The following is a 16,911-nucleotide window of genomic DNA, read 5'->3' as shown; positions in this document are numbered from 1 at the left end:
ACAGCAATATTTCTGTCACCAGACATCTTTAGTCTCTAGAGGCATTTGATTCCAGGTCCAAGTGTTATGAATTGGGCCTATTCCTGTAGTTCAGTCCTCTGACATTATGATTAACTTACGGATTTGGAATGAACCAAGAGATACTACACATGATAGTCCTAGATAAATTATACATCTTGGGTTTGTGTTTTTTCAAATACACTGCAAAGGTCTAATATTTTGTTCAGTGAAGTAACATGAAGACATGACTCTGACTGACAGTAATGGGAATCATTTGGCTCTATCTCCACAATAAATAGGCACTCCTACAACATCTATATATTTTTTATTCATTGCCACCACTGTTTCAAAATGGGAAGCAAATAAACCTCTGGAAGACAAAAAAATAGAATGATGACCCATCTGAAATAAAAATGAAGTTTGACCTATACTTACCTTTCAATCTCATGCATGACTCCTTTCACAGCAAGCTCGGAAACCGTATGATGTACGCGACGTGATCGAACAGTACTCGCAAGGACACCTCAATATGATGGTTCGGATAAAAGAACTTCAAAGAAGGTAGGCCCTGTCTACCTCAAGAAATATTTGATTTCTCTAGTGCCAGCTGGCTTTAGGAGAGATGTGTACTTAATGAACAGTAATTGTCTGAAATTGCAAGCTCAACAGGGAGCGCAATATCTAGAGGATTTAACTTGGAGTCACTTTTAACCCTTTTTATGATCAGGCTTACAATTGTCCTTTATTCTCCCCTCCTCCAAGCAAAATTAAAAGAAATGAGTGTGCATGCTGTGAAGTTTATAGTATGAAGCAAGATTTTCTGTCCTCTTCTTAAAAAAATAAAACTTTTCAAATAATGATTTACCTTTCTGTTCCCACTCTGTGGTTCTTCACAATTGAGAGAAATCTGGTTCACTTGTGCTTCCCTCTCTACCTGGAACTTTTCCCTTCCCACATTCCTCTATGCACATGCTTTCTCCGAGTTTTGGGATTGCAGCTGAAATATTTTGCCACAAAACTGTTCTTTTCTGTTTCTGCACAACGTGTTTTTCTCTTTACAAATTAACGCTGTGGACTGGGACACCAGAATGAACTTCTCTGGCCCTTAAATGAAATGAAAAAAAACCAAAAAAACAAAACCCATTGAATGGAATCTACTGTGTCAACATATATAGATATTAAATCTGCCTGCATGAGATTCGAGAAATAGTTGCAAATGTTATTAAGAAGCCATTCTGTTTGTATAGTCGTTGTTATTAGATTACATATAACAAAGGAGAGATATGTTTTAGTTACACCTTGAAAGTCTAAGAAATATTAGTACTCAAGAAAAGAGCAATAATGATATGGTTTGATTTTTGAAGAAAAACTCTAAAGAACTAAACTGTGGACTGTATATGTAGAAGGTCATGATAGTGTCATGTTTTTACTTGTTTTGGTTTAGGTTTATAGCTACTGTAAATTCTTATGTAAATTATGTTCCCATACTTTTCCTAGCAACAGAGTTTAGGTTGCTTGGTAATTGTACTGCTGGTAAATCTCTATTTGCTTTTCAGGTTGGACCAATCCTTGGGAAAGCCAGGTCTTTTCCTTCCAGGTATAGTGACTGCATTTTATGTAAAATTATTAGCTTCATATCTTTGTGAAAATACCCTTGGCTACAGTAATATGGTTTTATAATCCAGCCAATTATACATGAACATAATTCCGCTAATAAAGCCTGGAATGCCTGTGTAAAGATAAATAACCTTGCATTCAAGTAGTGGAGTAAAGGGAAAGTAAGAATACATGATAAATGTATATCGGTGCATGATGAGGTGGAAATATATTGCAGGAAAGTCTTCCACAAAAATATTCTTTCTAAATTTTTTTTGCTGGGATTACAATATATATTGATTCCACTTAAAAAGGTTTCTTTTTTCTTAACATCCTATTGATTTCAGTTTTAGGAAGCTTAAAGGAAGATCAGGGGTCTCACTCGGGATGAACTGAACTAGATTTGAAAGCTACAGTGATACAAGTGCTACAAAATTCATGCAAGGCAAGGCACAGGGAAATTAATAAGAGAAACTCCTACATGCTCATGTTGGTGAACAGTTTGGCATATCTAAGAAAAAGAAAGTCCTGCTTTGCTCACTGATTGTAAGCAAATGCAACAGAATTTAATACCTGTGCACAGCATTGATATTCCGGGAAAATCTTGTGGTGGGAGTCAGGGAGATTAGAAACCTGAGTGCTTGATGGAGAAAAATGAACAAAGTGAGGTTTGGGGATTTTTTTCCCCGAAAGAGGTTGCCTTCAAATTTCAGGAGCCCTGTCTTATTTTCTGTCTCTGTAAGCTCAAAAGTGACTTAGGAACTGAAGCCTCATATGCCCATGTGACTTTCAACACTCACAACCATAAGTGTAATTGAGGGTGGAAAAGTTATTTCAGAGTCTTTAAAAAATGACATATTATCAGTGGTTAATATTACCAGAACAAGGAGTATCTTTCAAAAGACATTTTCAACATCTGATTGCTGCAGAAGACTCAGTAGTATCATCTTCTTTCCCTGTAGATGTGCTGGTTTGGGACCACAGGATAAAAATCTGTCAGCTTGAATAATTCTATAAATATTTATACTTGGGAATTCATTCCACAATGTGCAAGATAAACTTGTGGAAAAACATCCTTTGCCTCCAAGAATGTATTATTTTATTTCAAATGTAGCATTATCAAATAGGACTGAAATTTGTGCTCAAAAAGTCTAGTGTTAAAACCACTTTTTATGGAACAGTTGCTTGTTTCAGAGGAGAGGAATAATTAGAAGTGTTGGCTGCAAAGAAGCTAATTGTGAAATAATGCTCTGAGACGTTTAAGAAGCTGAAGATGTTCAGGAAGTTTACTCTTACCAAATCTTGAGTCAAAAGGGTCATGGTAACACTGGGAGGGACTTAGTTATGTCTGTGAATTTGAGCAAGTGTTCAAGTGTTGAAAAGAGTCTAAAGCCATGAGGAAGATCCATGTATGACCTACCCATAGACCCTAAGTTACACAACAACTTGCTGTACCAGCCACATCCCAGAGAGATAACATGTAAATGCATCCCCAGGTGATTAAAGTGAGGAGAGTTCAAGTCAAAATCTGTGACACATTTTTTGTGGTTCATTATAATTTTTTATTGAAAATTCTTGCTTTGATTTACTATATGAAAAACATTGGGCTAGGTTCATCTTCCGAATTCATGCTGGATGGTCTTACTGTGGGGAGCATCACAGGACTTCAGAGACTTCAGAGTTCTTTGGGAAAGTTCTGCGCTCTGGAGGAGATTATGGCATCTTTGTTCATGCAACTAGTTTCCCTTGTTAAGTCTTTTCTTGCAGCATTACTGTTAAAAAGTTGCTTTGACACATCTCTCTTAGATGGCGGCCCTGCTAAGAATGATGTCTGCCTCCACAGCATGCCAACCCTACAAAGTCATATCCCTTGCAAAGATATATGGTTCTGCCCTTAAATGTACTGAATAAATACTAACTGGGAAAGGTAAGATGGTTGTAAGGGATGCAAAAGCTGGTAATCTCAGTTATGGGTTTGCAAGACCAAAACCAAAAGTTATTTGATCTAGTAGTTCTTTTATCCAGATCCTCCACAAATCCAAAAATAAGATAAGTGGTTCCAGATAAATGGTCTGCAGAACTAAATCTAAAGTTAGTTTACAATTACTCCCAGTATTATCCAACACATCCTTAGTGCCAGTATTATCTAAGTGATGAACAGTGATGAGTCATTACAGTATTTGTCTGGTTTGGGTGAAAACAGACTTGTGCATTGCCCTTCTCCTCTGGAAAAAGAGTTCTTCCTGAGTTTTCCTCATCATGGCTAGCCTTCGCGAACGAAGATTTGAGAAGGGCACTACCCACGCTTGCTGCAAGCGTGCTGGTGGCTAAAAAGGCCGATACAGGATAGGCAGGTCCGGTCACAAAAGGCACAGTGGAACATCTCCCTAGGTGACATTGGCAAGGAACGGTTCTTTCTGCGTTGTCTTTTCTCCAGAAGATTGACTGTCCGTGCATTCTCAAAGGAAGCAGCAGCGTCGTGAATGGTGTGTCTCCATGAATCCTGATTGGAGGCCAGAGTGGACCATTGATGGCAGTCAATATGGCCAAGGCTGAGGTGTTGTTTCAGGGAGTCCTTGTATCTCTTCTTCGGGGCTCCTCTCTTGCGGCAGCCGGTGGCGAGTTCACCATAGAGCACAATCTTCAGAAGGCGGTGATCCTCCATCCTGGAGACGTGCCCTGCCCAGCGTAGCTGCGTTCTCATCAGCATGGCCTCAATACTGGTGACCCCTGCCTGTTCAAGAACAGACACATTGGTCATATAATCAGACCAGTGGATGTTTAGGACTGAACGTAGGCAGCGCTGATGGAAACGTTCGAGGAGCCGCAGGTGGTGGCAGTAGATGACCCAGGATTCCTGAGTTTTCCTCATAATGCATGGCTTCCTCTACACTGAAAATGTATTTTCAATATGATATTTATACTTTTCCAGGCATTGCTAAAAACCTCATTTGTAATATGGGTGTTTCCTCCAGACAGTGTTATTTTTGTATTGATGGCAAGCAAAAGAGAAATGACAATGCAAACAAAATTAAACTGCCAAGAAGAAACACATGGGAAGAATTTTCCTTTTGAGCTCTTTTTTTCCCTCGTTTTGTTATACTCCCATTCAAAGAATCTTAAGGTCTGATTCCAAGCCCGTTGAAATGAATGGGAGTCTTTCCAGTGACCTCAGTGAGTTTTGGATCAGGCTGTTATTGAAACCCTGTTGTCAACTTTGATAATATTATATAAAGTAATTGCAATGTGCCTATAGTATTATTACTTTTCAAAAGTGAATGATGTCATAAAAGATCCAGAATCTGAATTCACTGGAAGCAATTATTGTTATTTTCCTAGTTAGTTTCTCAAAGATAAAAAGCGCTAAAAGCTGTGTTAAAACAAGATAAGCATACAAGAACAGAATAAAAGCCGTGCTGGGTCAGACCAGTCCTGACTCTGATGGAGCCAAAAGCAAGATGCTTTGGGAAATGTGTAAAAAAAGTCTATGCATAAGCCTCTGAGCTTCCTGTAACCTTTAAGTCATTTGCAAATCAGAGACTTCCTGACATGGTTTCAGTGGATTCATTAGTATGAAATAGTTTGTTCTCAACAAGCTTTCCTAGATACTTCTATAAACTTCTAATATCTGAGATATTTTATAAAAAGAATTTTCATTATTTAAGTTTCACATACCCACATGGTGAGGAATTCTACCTTTTTGCTTGTGTTGGTCTTGGTATCTATTAATTTTCTTTGAAATTCCTACTATCAGGAGTGGATTTAAAAATATTTGGATTATGAATAAATTTTACAAATACCTGAATCTGATTTCTATGAGTATAACCAGAAGACTGTCTTAGTTTAATTGAAATCCAGTCCCAGTGTCACAGATGACACAATTTTGTAAGATGAAACAGAGTCCTGTAATAATAAATATACACCTTAATAGTTCAAAAGTGTTGATATAGAGGCAAAGCACATATTAATAAAATTACTGAATTAACAAAGACACATATAATGATTCAAATAAAAAGAGTGCAATACTTGACCTTCACTTCACATAATGGAGTTTACTGCTTTTGATTGCAATTTTTGAGACTTACTACAGCTTTTCAGGGGCAAAGGTGAAGAATAATGCCAAAGTAAAACAAAAATCCAGTGTTTGGGTTCAGAAAAGTATACAAAACTGATGTTTATCTGTAGTTCATCTGAACCTCTTGGGTCTGCATAACACAGGTGAAAATCCCTGGAGAAAAAGGCTTTCTTGTAAAACATTATCTGAACTTCTGCTCACCCTTCTTACAACAGGAGAAGCAGAAGTGTGTACACATTGTGCCCACACCAAGTGTGCTTTTAAGTATGGTCTTTATTAGAAGAAAATGCTTGTAAACTAGAGTGAACGTTGCTTTGTATGGAGGCTGATAAGAAAGTGGGAAAGATCACAGTATTTTGTGACTTACACAGTTTGCATGCCAGGAAAGGGGTGGACAAGACATAACTATGTGCATGTATATAATTCTTTTCTTCTGATGTTAGTGCCACACCCCACAAAATAGCTTCTTACTGCTTATCTGCTTCCTATTTTCTTGTTTTGTGTTCCACACAACATTCGAGAATAACTAAAATAAGAAACTTGATTAACTTGCTTTGCTTAGTTTGGAGTGTCTTGGTGATTATCTGAAGGATGTAATTATAGCTGGTGAGGAAATCATTCTTTTTTTTTCTTTTTTTCCTTTTTTTTTTTTTTTGGTAAAGCAGCTTTTTGAAATATTCACATTTGGGGGACTTCTTGGGCTTAAACCTAAATAAAAATACTACCTACCCACTGCTGTTCAAATCATATCCCAATTTAAAAATCCTTAAAAGCATGGCTTTTTTTCTGATACATACTTTGAAAGATGTGTCTACAGATTTACTAACTAGAAAGTAGTTGAAATTATTTCATTTTAGGCAGAGATGAATACAGATATACTTGAGTCTCAGCCACTTATATTTTAAGAGGTTTCCAAGGTCATGAATGGTGAATAGCATACATGTATTAGCCAAGCTATGACATTTATTGTCTGTCCTCACACAGTGTCCTTGAGCAATCTTTGAATTTTCTCTCCTTACTGTGTTTGCTTCTGAAGTTTCTCTGCTGAAACACTGCTGAATTCTAATGCCTACACAGAGCTTCTAAGGGTCCATGAGATTTAAATATTCATATTGGTCTGTAGAGGAGAAAGAACGCACAAAGAGTACTCTTGCCAGCATTGCATTTCACTAAAGTCTTCCTCTAAGGTTGTGGTGCATAAAGCACAAGTCACAAGTTACCAACGTGAACTTTGGTGCACAGGTGTCACTAGCAAACATATACACTGCTAATGGTAATGGTAGCAAAGCAAGCACCATTCACTGAGAAATGCAAGACTGTGAGTTCCCTGCAGAATGAGCACACATACAGGCAGTTGTGGTGGATGGTGATGCACTGAAAATTCATATCTCAGCTGGTCTTCCAGCAAGCCCTTCACATTCTGCTCATGCCCTAAGCAAAAATTACTTAAATAGCTTTAAAAACCAAAATCACTCAGTGTGTTGGTTTAAAGGCGAACCATCAAGGGAAATGAACTCACCATGAGATAGATTATAAGTCAGAGCTAAAATTTAATAATAATATTACAATAAATACACTGACACAAAGGGAAATTGCTTTCAACTCAGGAAACGCCAGCAGTATAACCCAGTGTCCTAGGGCACAAACCCAAAGGGGTTTGTTAGCCCTTGTGCTGAGACCCCTGTGGCTCCCCCAAGTCCAGAGCAAAAGGAAAAGAAAAACCTGTTGGTGCAGGCAAGGGCTGTAGTCTGGTTGAGAGCGGTGATCTCCTCCTGTCAAGGTCCTGCTGCTCCTCTGGATCCAACAAGAAGTTCCCGAGATCTTACCCACCACTTATGTACTCTCAGGGAGCACCCAGTCCCTCCCCCTGGGCAGGGACTCACACAATGGGTAATTAACTCTGGGAGCCAGGGGGTATTGTTGAACTGTTGATGGCCCATTAGCAGCCATGCCCCCTCAGGCTGGGTGTGAAGGTGATTATGACTCCCTGGGCAGCTGCTGCTAATGGTCTATTGTCCTTGGGGAATGAATAGAGGGGGTAGAATACAGTGTTAGCTGGTCCCTCCTGCTGAACTAGGACAATCAGAAAAATTGAGTCTTTTATGAAACTGTCAATTACTCCAGCCCAGCATTGGAAGTATAGTTTAGTAGAGAAAAATGTGTCCAAATTCCATTAACATAGCCTAAGGTTACTTTAGTACTGGGGCATCCTTGTGAATATTTTCTCCCAACTCATAATATATGTGGGTTTGTACTTCATTTCCTGTGAAATAACACCCCAGAACTGTGGCATTCCTTTGCAATAGGCCACAAAACTAGAAAGGATAGACCCCATTTTACACAGTTTTTAACCTCGGCTCCCAATCCACCGTCAATAAGTGAAACAAAATGCATAATTGGGCTTTAATAACCAGATCTCTTAAAGAGTAGGAGGAAAAATGAGGATAGAGATGGAAGGGCTTCTCCTAGTGTCACACATTTACAGAGAGTGGATAGATAGATAGATAGATAGATAGATAGATAGATAGATAGATAGATAGATAGATAGATAGATAGATAGATCTCTGCCACTCCAGCCCTTGAACCCCTAGATAGTGCTGCCTTCTACATTTGCAACCTCAGCTGGAAACTATTCTGATTTCTTTAAGTATAGCAAATGTACATCACTCATGCCAATGATATCCAAAGTAGGAGGTATGCTCAGTACCAGACCTTTCGAACTAACTACATGCAATGAGCTGAAATGATTAAACAAGGAAACAAGTTACCACATACATTATCTCTAATCCCTCATATCCACGGACTACCTCTACCTAGGTCCAAGTTGCCCTTTAGACTAAATGAATTTTGCCAGTTAGACAAACTAATTCCTTTCCTCCAACCACTCTTTTTCACTTCCATTCACCATCAAAAATTTTCTTGTTATGTTCATGATTTTTATGCTATCCTACTATTATCAGCTTATTTTTTTTCTTTAAATGCCACAGATATAATTTTTAGTCTGAATTTATTCTCTACCTAATAGATGTCCCATTTTTATTCTTCTTTATTTAGAAAAAGGGGTAGACAAAGGATACTATAGTATAGGAGCCAGACTGATCCGGCTAGAGGATAAGGTAAGTGCATGAAAGCTTGCTTTTTTTTTTTTTTTGTGAGTCATGATATCTGATCTACAGACAAGTAAGATAGTATCTTGGCATGATTTACTTTAGAATTACGGGGCACCATAATAAAGAATAATATCGCAATTTTTGTAGGGGAGTTGATGAAGTATCACATGTATGTTGTTCAGCATTAACTGCTTACCTGCCATGCAGATTTTATTCTTGAGTATAAAAGGAACTACTTTCATATTGTGGTCAAATCACACATCTTGTATATAAGTATTATGAACTGATGAGATATTTGTCAGGCAAGCATTAGTGAATTAAATGGAAAGGCCAATATCAGGAGTCTTCGTAAATGGCAACAGTTGATACCTCAGTTAAAATCTTGAGATTTTTTAATGTTTACTGCATTTTTTTCCCTGTGCAGTTACCTTTGCATCTGTTCTGCCCCTCCCTCACTGTCTTCTCTTCAAGAATATGATCATGTTTGTCATTAACTAGAGTTACTTAGAAGTATGCCTAAAGGCTCTATTGTTTTAGACCTAATACAAATATTCTCAAGAGCTTTTCGCACAAAAGTGATAACAAAATACAAGTTTGTTTAAAACTAAGACTCTGTTTCTCTACTAGTGTTTGGGTCAGCTCTCTTACCTACCTCTAAAAGCTGGTGTCCCTAGGATAGGGTGATTTCTGTAGACAGGAGCAACACAGTAGCTTTGGTGTGTGGTGGGCTGTAACAGCTGAGGCAAAAGTCCATTTGCATTGAGCATATCCACTGCCCATTTGTATCCTTGTCTCACTCAAATTTCTCATGCAAATTTTCCTTTCATTTTTTTCTGGGGAAGTGAAGTGAGAAGAGGAAGGGAAATCCTCATAAATCTTAAGCACTGTGTGCCTTGCCAAAAGGCAAAAATTGAAATTAAACTAATGCCATGTGTTGCCTAATTTTTAATAATCATTGCTAGGTCAGCATCAGAAATATGTAACACTGCATGTCAAAGGACAGATTTTCTTTCATTTTTAGCTTTCTTGGACAGTGTCAGAGAATCGGCTTTACAGGTAAAGAGAAATCATCTGAATTAACGTTTAAAGTGTATTGTTCCCTTGTGCAGAAACAGTTGTTTAAAGAGAAAATGGCTTTCATTCAGATTCCCTTAATTCACTTCAATAAAGATAAATTGCTCTCTAACCTCTGTATATTTTGTAAATTCACACCAGTAGGTCGTTCACATTTCTTGAATAAGTATATATAGAGAAATTCACAATACAGATTTGAAAATGTAGCAATGAAAGTATCTGTGGTAATAGTTAGAGTACTTAGAGTGAGAAATACTGATAGTATTGTAAATACCTCTGGAAGCAGTTTTTCATGGTCTCATGACTGCTTCATATTTATGAAGAGAAGTGAGAAAGTTTTTAGTGTGTCTGGCATTGGTCCAGCTTTAGCATGATGTGGATTTGGTAAATTTTATTTCAAAGCCTTATTTAGAGTACTGCAGAAGCATCTTGGTACGAGAAGAGGAATGTTACAGGAGATACCAGTGTATGCAGTAAGTGCTGCAGTGACTGATCTCTGTTACATGTACCTGCCTGTGTTCTACCTTTACAGCCCAAACCTGCCAGGAAACTGAACTCCAGGTGATTCAAAAGGTTATAATTTTCATCAATGCTGCCTCAATTTAAATGTTCAGAGATGACGAAGCCACATGGTTTCACTTTCTCATGTTAAATATCTATTGTAGCCATGTGATAACAAGTCTGTAGCATGGATTCACAGCAATATTCTCAGAACAAGTCATGTAACTTAAAAAAAACCCCAGCGGCGTAGCCACCTCAACTTCATTTAGACACCATCTAAATATAGCTGATGCAAGCTCAAACCACTAGTGTGGGTAAGACCTATCTGAGTTGAAGAATTAAACTTAGGGCTTTAACTATTGTATGGAAATTGGTGATTCCTTTCTCTCTGCTTATTGTTCTGCAGAAATGACCTCGAAAGGTATAAAAATCTCTTAAGATGTTTTCATAATATGACTCAATCATTGCAGCTTCCTTTTTGTTTTCAGACCAAACTACAAATGTAAAACAAAAATGCCAGAATCTGAGGTAACCCAGGGTATTTGTTCTTTCAGTACAAATTAACCTTCTTTCAGGTATACAGGGTTTCATTGTCATAGTCCTGCTAGGAAAGCAGGCATGATTCAGAAGAATGGAAAATGTTTGGTGTGTTGGGTAGTTTGGTGTGTTGGTGGTATAGGTTTTGGTTTGGGGTTTCTTTTTTATTTGCATCTTTTTGGCATATTAGGCTAAAACGCATATGTTTATTTAACGAACACAAAGTGAAACTTCCTAGCTATCTCTGTTCTAATGGGACAATAGAATCTATTGCATTCTGCTGTCAAACTGCTTCCCCTAAGCTATTTTCCCATGTCTCATGGGCTCTCCTGCTCCAGTAGTTCACTGTGTAGTAGCTGCTATGTGCCCAAATGTGAAACAATATTGGAGACAGGAAGGACAAGCCGAGTTTCGACCTCTGAGGAAAATAAATGAAGCAAGGGCATGCCTGACATCAGGCTCCAGCTGGTGGTGAAAAATGATCTCCCACTTGGAACTAGAAAACCTTTGGGATCAGCATCTTCCCCCTGGAGAAATTATTTTAACATTCAGTCACCCAGTATAGGCATGGCAGTCTCCCAGCAGAGTGACACGTCTGATAAAATGACACATTTTTGGACAAAAGCCAGTTACTGTAGACTGATAAAAATGTGGTGTGGATTTGAGCATATTGTCTGCTTAAATAAGCTATATCAATAGCTGATAGTACACCTCTGGTCCAGATGGATCATTCCCACCAGCATTTTGCAGTTCATTTGTTGTAATTTCTCTGAAAGGGACTCGGAATGTACTACACCCAGTCAGAGCTGTGCATTATTCTGCATAAAATCATAATTACTCCTTTTGTAAACTGAGGGAGAGAAAAGCATTCATTTCTGATGGTTAAGATGAACTTTATTCCCTTGAGAGGCTTGCTATTGTTTCAGTTAAAATATGGGATTTGCTGTACAGAAAGGCATAGGTGCAGATCTCTGAAGTGGTTGCTTAGTGATAGGTAGAAGCTTTGAGACAGAAATGTTTCAAAGATTCAAAGATAACAGCCTTCCATTGATGTGGCATAAACAGCATTGCCGGCAGCCTCTGTTTTGTGACTATCCAGGTTCCTCATGTAAGGTTTAGGTAACAGGGAAGAGGTAACAACAAGGCTGTGTAGGATGAAGCATAATGTGAATCCAGCATAAAGCAGAGTTGAAATTTACTTTGTCTTGAAGCATTGTAAAGCTGACTAGAAAGGGATAAAATGCATGGTGACAGTTTTCAGGCAATATGTAAACCTCTTTTTGGCAACATCACTGCTGTGTAAGGCTTTACTCCCTTCAATGACATGCCATGTGGCACAGTGTAAGTTTACCCATAACACTTTTTAACTTGGTTTTCCCTGAATAGGGTATAAAAATCTTATTTTGTTGTGGTCAACATAATAAGTTAGTGTGGTTCTTTTCACAAAAACACTGAAATGTTTAGAGTAAGAGTGAGGCTTCTTTCCCAACACGTGATGTGTGCCATTTGGCCGACCCCTTCTTTAGTTTGATGGCAGGGTTTAATTTTATATTGCGGTATGTAGCCATTGACAGATTCTTTTGAAATATATTAAAAGGGAGATTGGTTCCAAGATGATGTTCTAGAGCTGGCATTAGTTTCTTTTTAAAATTGTAAACTAATGCTTCTTTATGATGAAATGAGTATTCTTTCTTTTCCTTTTCTTTTCAAAATTAGAAACAAAAATCCTGGTGTGCTATGTTAAAATGCACGGCAACCTATAAATAAAAACATGAGAGAAAAGAATCTGTAAATGAAAGGTTAGAAAGGACAGCTGTGTTGTCTTTGAAAAAGAAATCTATTAGGTATTTTTATAATTATATGGCAGTCTTCTTTATGTGGTATTTACAGTTATGATTTACGTCCATATTACCATAACTATTTCCATACTTATAGACAACATGTGATAATGCTGGGAGCCAAAAGCAGCCATTTGGTAGCATTTAAAAAATGCAGAAACACTAAGAGAAAACAGGGCAGTAAAGCAGAACCCTTCTGAATTTTATCCGTCTGAGTAATATGAGCCAGAGCAAAAGTGTCATCCAATGTAAACAAATGTAGAGGTTGGATTGTGGTGATAAACTCTCTCTTTACCAATTCAAACACTCATTTTTGAGTTGGGAGCTAAAATGATAGGCTCAGAGAAGAGTGGTGTTGCCCTACCATCTTATTCCCCCTGGGTAACAATGGAGAGATAGGTGTTAGTGAATGTCATTCCTGCTGTGAGTACATCAGGAGTCATTAAACAGTAAATTATTTATCATGACAGTGCCTGCAAGCACCACCATAGTGAAGGCCTGGTCAGAATTTCCATTATAAACTGCCAATTTGTGTGTGGAGTGATGGACATACCTGAAATGGATTAAAAAAATAAAAACAAACATCAAAGAAACCATAAGCAAAACAAACCAAAAACAAACAAAAAGGTGACTATTGGTGCATGATTAGTCAGTTGCAAAATGAGTATGTTTTATTTATGAGTTTTCACAAATATGTCTGATACAAACTTATTTGTTAACAAAAACATGTTTTGGCACTAAGGTGTTTGTGCATTGTTTCCCCGTGTTCTGTAAAGAATGAGTCATTCCATAATATAGAGCTTTTCAGAAGACTTTTGGCAAATGGGTGTTATGTGTTCTTAGCTACTTAAGTCAAAGCCTTATTTCAGTTACTGCAGAGCAGTCAGCATAAATCTATTGATTCTGCACGATAAGCATAACGTGATTTTTATTTTTAATGTTACCAAATTAAAACAAAACAAACAAATAAGAGCCTGGATGATTCAAGTCAAATTGTGCTTCCATTTATGCCAGTGAAGTTACCGAGGATTTATGTAGGTATAAATTGCAGTAAATTTCTTACTTGGCTTTAAACAAGTTTCCAGCCCATGTCTTCACATCCTGTTCATCAGCAGAAAATTGACTGAGATGAGGTCAAAGCAGAAATAGAGACTAAAAAATTCCAGAATTAATCTGGGTGAAATTATGGTTTTCACCTATTATGACTAAGTGAATCTTTGTGCTGTGCTGAGGATTTAAGGTATTGTAGAACTGAAATTAAGCATGTGTTTTTGTACTGAAACACCAAGGCAGGTATTTCATCTGAAAACCAAGTAATGATGATTTAACTGCTTAGATCTCAGCTGCACAGCTTTTCTAGTTTGCTAGTTGACTTCTCAACACAGAGGAACTATCACAACCCAGACTCCTTTTGACTGTCTGGGACAGTTTTATGCTTCTCAGATAAACCTTGTTTAATGCGGTTGAGAGGGAAAGGCTGGTTTTGGGCTTCCTAGTTGTGATGGTAATTTCTGGAGGATTAGCCAAAAATAAGAGCTAACTCTGATAGCCTTTCAAGTAAAAGAAGAGGCAGATCATATATTCTGAAGTATAACAGAAAGACTCTTCCCTCATTCTTCCCTATGTCTTCTGTTGTGGAGCTTTGTCATATGTGATACTTGGTAGCACCCTCCTATTTTTAAGGTTTTACACCACTTTCCATTATAGAGCTCTATTTTCAGTTCCTTACATCTTTGCCAAGCTTCAGCCATCTGGGCTGAAATTCTCTGAGGCAGATGTCTGCCTGAGGCTGAGATCCTTTGGAAAATTTATACGTCAGTGTGGGTCATCCTTTCTATATCACAGTAACCTGACCCACTGTGAAGATTCTCCCAAAAGTAAACATAAAAATGTTGATGGAAAACACTTGAGCCTCTTCTAAATTTCAGCAAAAAATTGGACAAAAATGGAATATTATCTGCCAGTCTTTAGACCCAGAGGCCTGATCCAAAACACAGTGCACTCAGCAGGAAGCTTTCACATGGATCAGGCCCTGATTTTTAATGGGTGAGGGAACATAGAGTTTCATATAGTGAACATTTGCCAGGATGCAATTCACCACCATAAATCAAATGTTAAATAATTCCAAAGCCCAATAAATGAGCGTGCAGATGGCAGTGTCTGCTCCCCAGTGACTGCACTGACTGTTGATTAGGATCCAGCTTGAATAGTTTGGTCTCATTTATAGCAGTCTCAAGGATTACTCTGATTAGGCAATTGGTGCAATCTAGTCATGTTTCTGCTCTCTTGGCTGAAACTCCTCTGGTGGAAGCAAACTCACCCAGCAAAGGCTGCCCATGACACCCTGGAGCATGCTGGGGTTGGGGTAGGCAGGGGCTCCCAGCCATATGCTGCACAGCAGCCTGAAATCATCTGGGTTCAAATCTTGCCTTTGGTAAGAAAGGAGAAGAGTCACTTGCAGAAGATGTACTGCTCTTCACTAACGCTCCTTGAGAAAACCTCACAGATTAACTGTGAGTATCAAGGAAGATAGAAACAGCAAAGTGACTTAGGACTGCTGGGAAATAACAGAGCCTTTGGGAAGGGAATCTTTCATGGTCTGTTACAACGTTGGAAATCTAATCCATATTGATGCACCCCAGCTGTTTAACCTTCAGGGAGGAGGTCCTGGAAACAGCAGTGTTGACCCAAAGGGCTGTGCTTGAGGGAGCCTGTCCATCTCCTCCTGCTCTCCACCAAAACCTTACCAGCAACACAACTGGTTTTAACCAAAATTGAGGAAATGGTCATGAGCTTGGATAAATTTGTTGCCTGTAAGTTGTAGAGAAAGTAAGTGCCTAGGTGGAGGACACACATTGTGTTAATCCCTCTGCTCCCAGAAGAAAAAACTACAGTGTGAGCATGGCTCTTCTCAGGTGTCAGAGAGTCCAGCCACAAATGTATAGGAATCAAAGTTGTCGTAGTTCTGTTGTTTATAATAGATTAATTTATTTACGATTGCTGGGTGAAAAAAAATTACTTTAAGAGTATTTTTGAGATTTTGACTTTTGTTGGGTTTTTTTAAATAAAAAGTCAAGCCCTCCCATGAAGATTTTTGACCTGGATGTCCAAAGAATAACAGAAATTAGATCAGCTGCAAGTATTTTAGTTCTTTGTAATTTTTAATAACTTATTCTAAATAAAGTTTTGCGTGATCCAGGCACCCAAACAAAATGCCTTTGTTTAGTAATGTGCAAATCCTATTATCCTGTTCAAATGAGAAAGGATTAAAATGTATCAGTTCATTACACCCATTTTTTCTTATGAGCAGTTTTAAAAATTGTAATTTTCTGATGAAAAAATTCTAGTTTGAATGGGGTTTGCAACCTTCAGTTGTTACAGATTTAAAGAATTTAACTTAGTAAGTTACTTTCAAAAATAGACTTTGTAGCTGTTCTAGGTTATAGCTGAACACTACAAGTGCTGCCCTCTCTACAGACAAGTTGAGAACATTTCTTTGGAATGTTTCTCCATCTGAAAATTACAACTTGTTTCTAATGGAACATTTTTTGAGAAAGAGTCACATTCTATGGAACTGTGTTTTAAATTTTATATTGAAAGAAATTGTTTTCAGTTTTTACACTTGAGAGCAATTTTCTGAAAATGAGAATTGGGATGAAATACTCTGATTTTCTGAGCATTTGAGTCGGACAAGGTTATTTCTAATTAATTTGTTTTAAATTAATATTTAATTCTGGTTTTGAATGAAAGACATTCCAGTATAATGAAGAATTCATAGAGAATACAAATTTTCCTAGAGGTAATAGATTAATTTTTCTCTAGTACTCCTCACTTCAGAATTACTGCAGTTATTTTACCTACCATATTTTTCAGATTAGTAATTTCTAGGGCAGATTTAATGTTATTTAAATGCCATGTATTATTGATTTCTAATTCCTCTTTATGTGGCAAAGTACAGTGGAAAACCCTAGATTTATATTAATCAGATGGTTATCAGAATAACAGATGGATTTATGTTTCATGGAAGAACTGTGATGCTGAGTCAGAGGAAAAATCTGTTTGATCCCGGAGCTATCCCATTACTGCTGATGGCCCCATTCGATGCTGAGGGATGGCAAGAAGAACAGATTGAGACTAATTTGCTATAACTAATCTCTGGGTGTTTGCAGTGGACTATATA

The 16,911-nt window shown here is 37.8% G+C and overlaps 1 protein-coding gene across 1 annotated transcript in view; it reads left to right on the top strand.

Moving 5' to 3' along the window:
* Positions 1 to 16,911, top strand: part of LOC139670141 (potassium voltage-gated channel subfamily KQT member 1-like) — a 490,265-nt gene that overhangs the window by 273,919 nt on the left and 199,435 nt on the right. Inside the window, exons 14-16 of the mRNA XM_071551440.1 lie at positions 467 to 561; positions 1,557 to 1,597; positions 8,726 to 8,787. Of these exons, the coding sequence (XP_071407541.1) occupies positions 467 to 561; positions 1,557 to 1,597; positions 8,726 to 8,787 (198 nt within the window). The remainder of the gene's footprint in view (positions 1 to 466; positions 562 to 1,556; positions 1,598 to 8,725; positions 8,788 to 16,911) is intronic.

The sequence above is a fragment of the Pithys albifrons genome, chromosome 3, assembly GCF_047495875.1.
Source record: "Pithys albifrons albifrons isolate INPA30051 chromosome 3, PitAlb_v1, whole genome shotgun sequence".
Classification (NCBI taxonomy): domain Eukaryota; kingdom Metazoa; phylum Chordata; class Aves; order Passeriformes; family Thamnophilidae; genus Pithys; species Pithys albifrons.
Note: the sequence above shows the minus strand (reverse complement) of the source record. Positions and strands in the feature narration are given on the sequence as shown.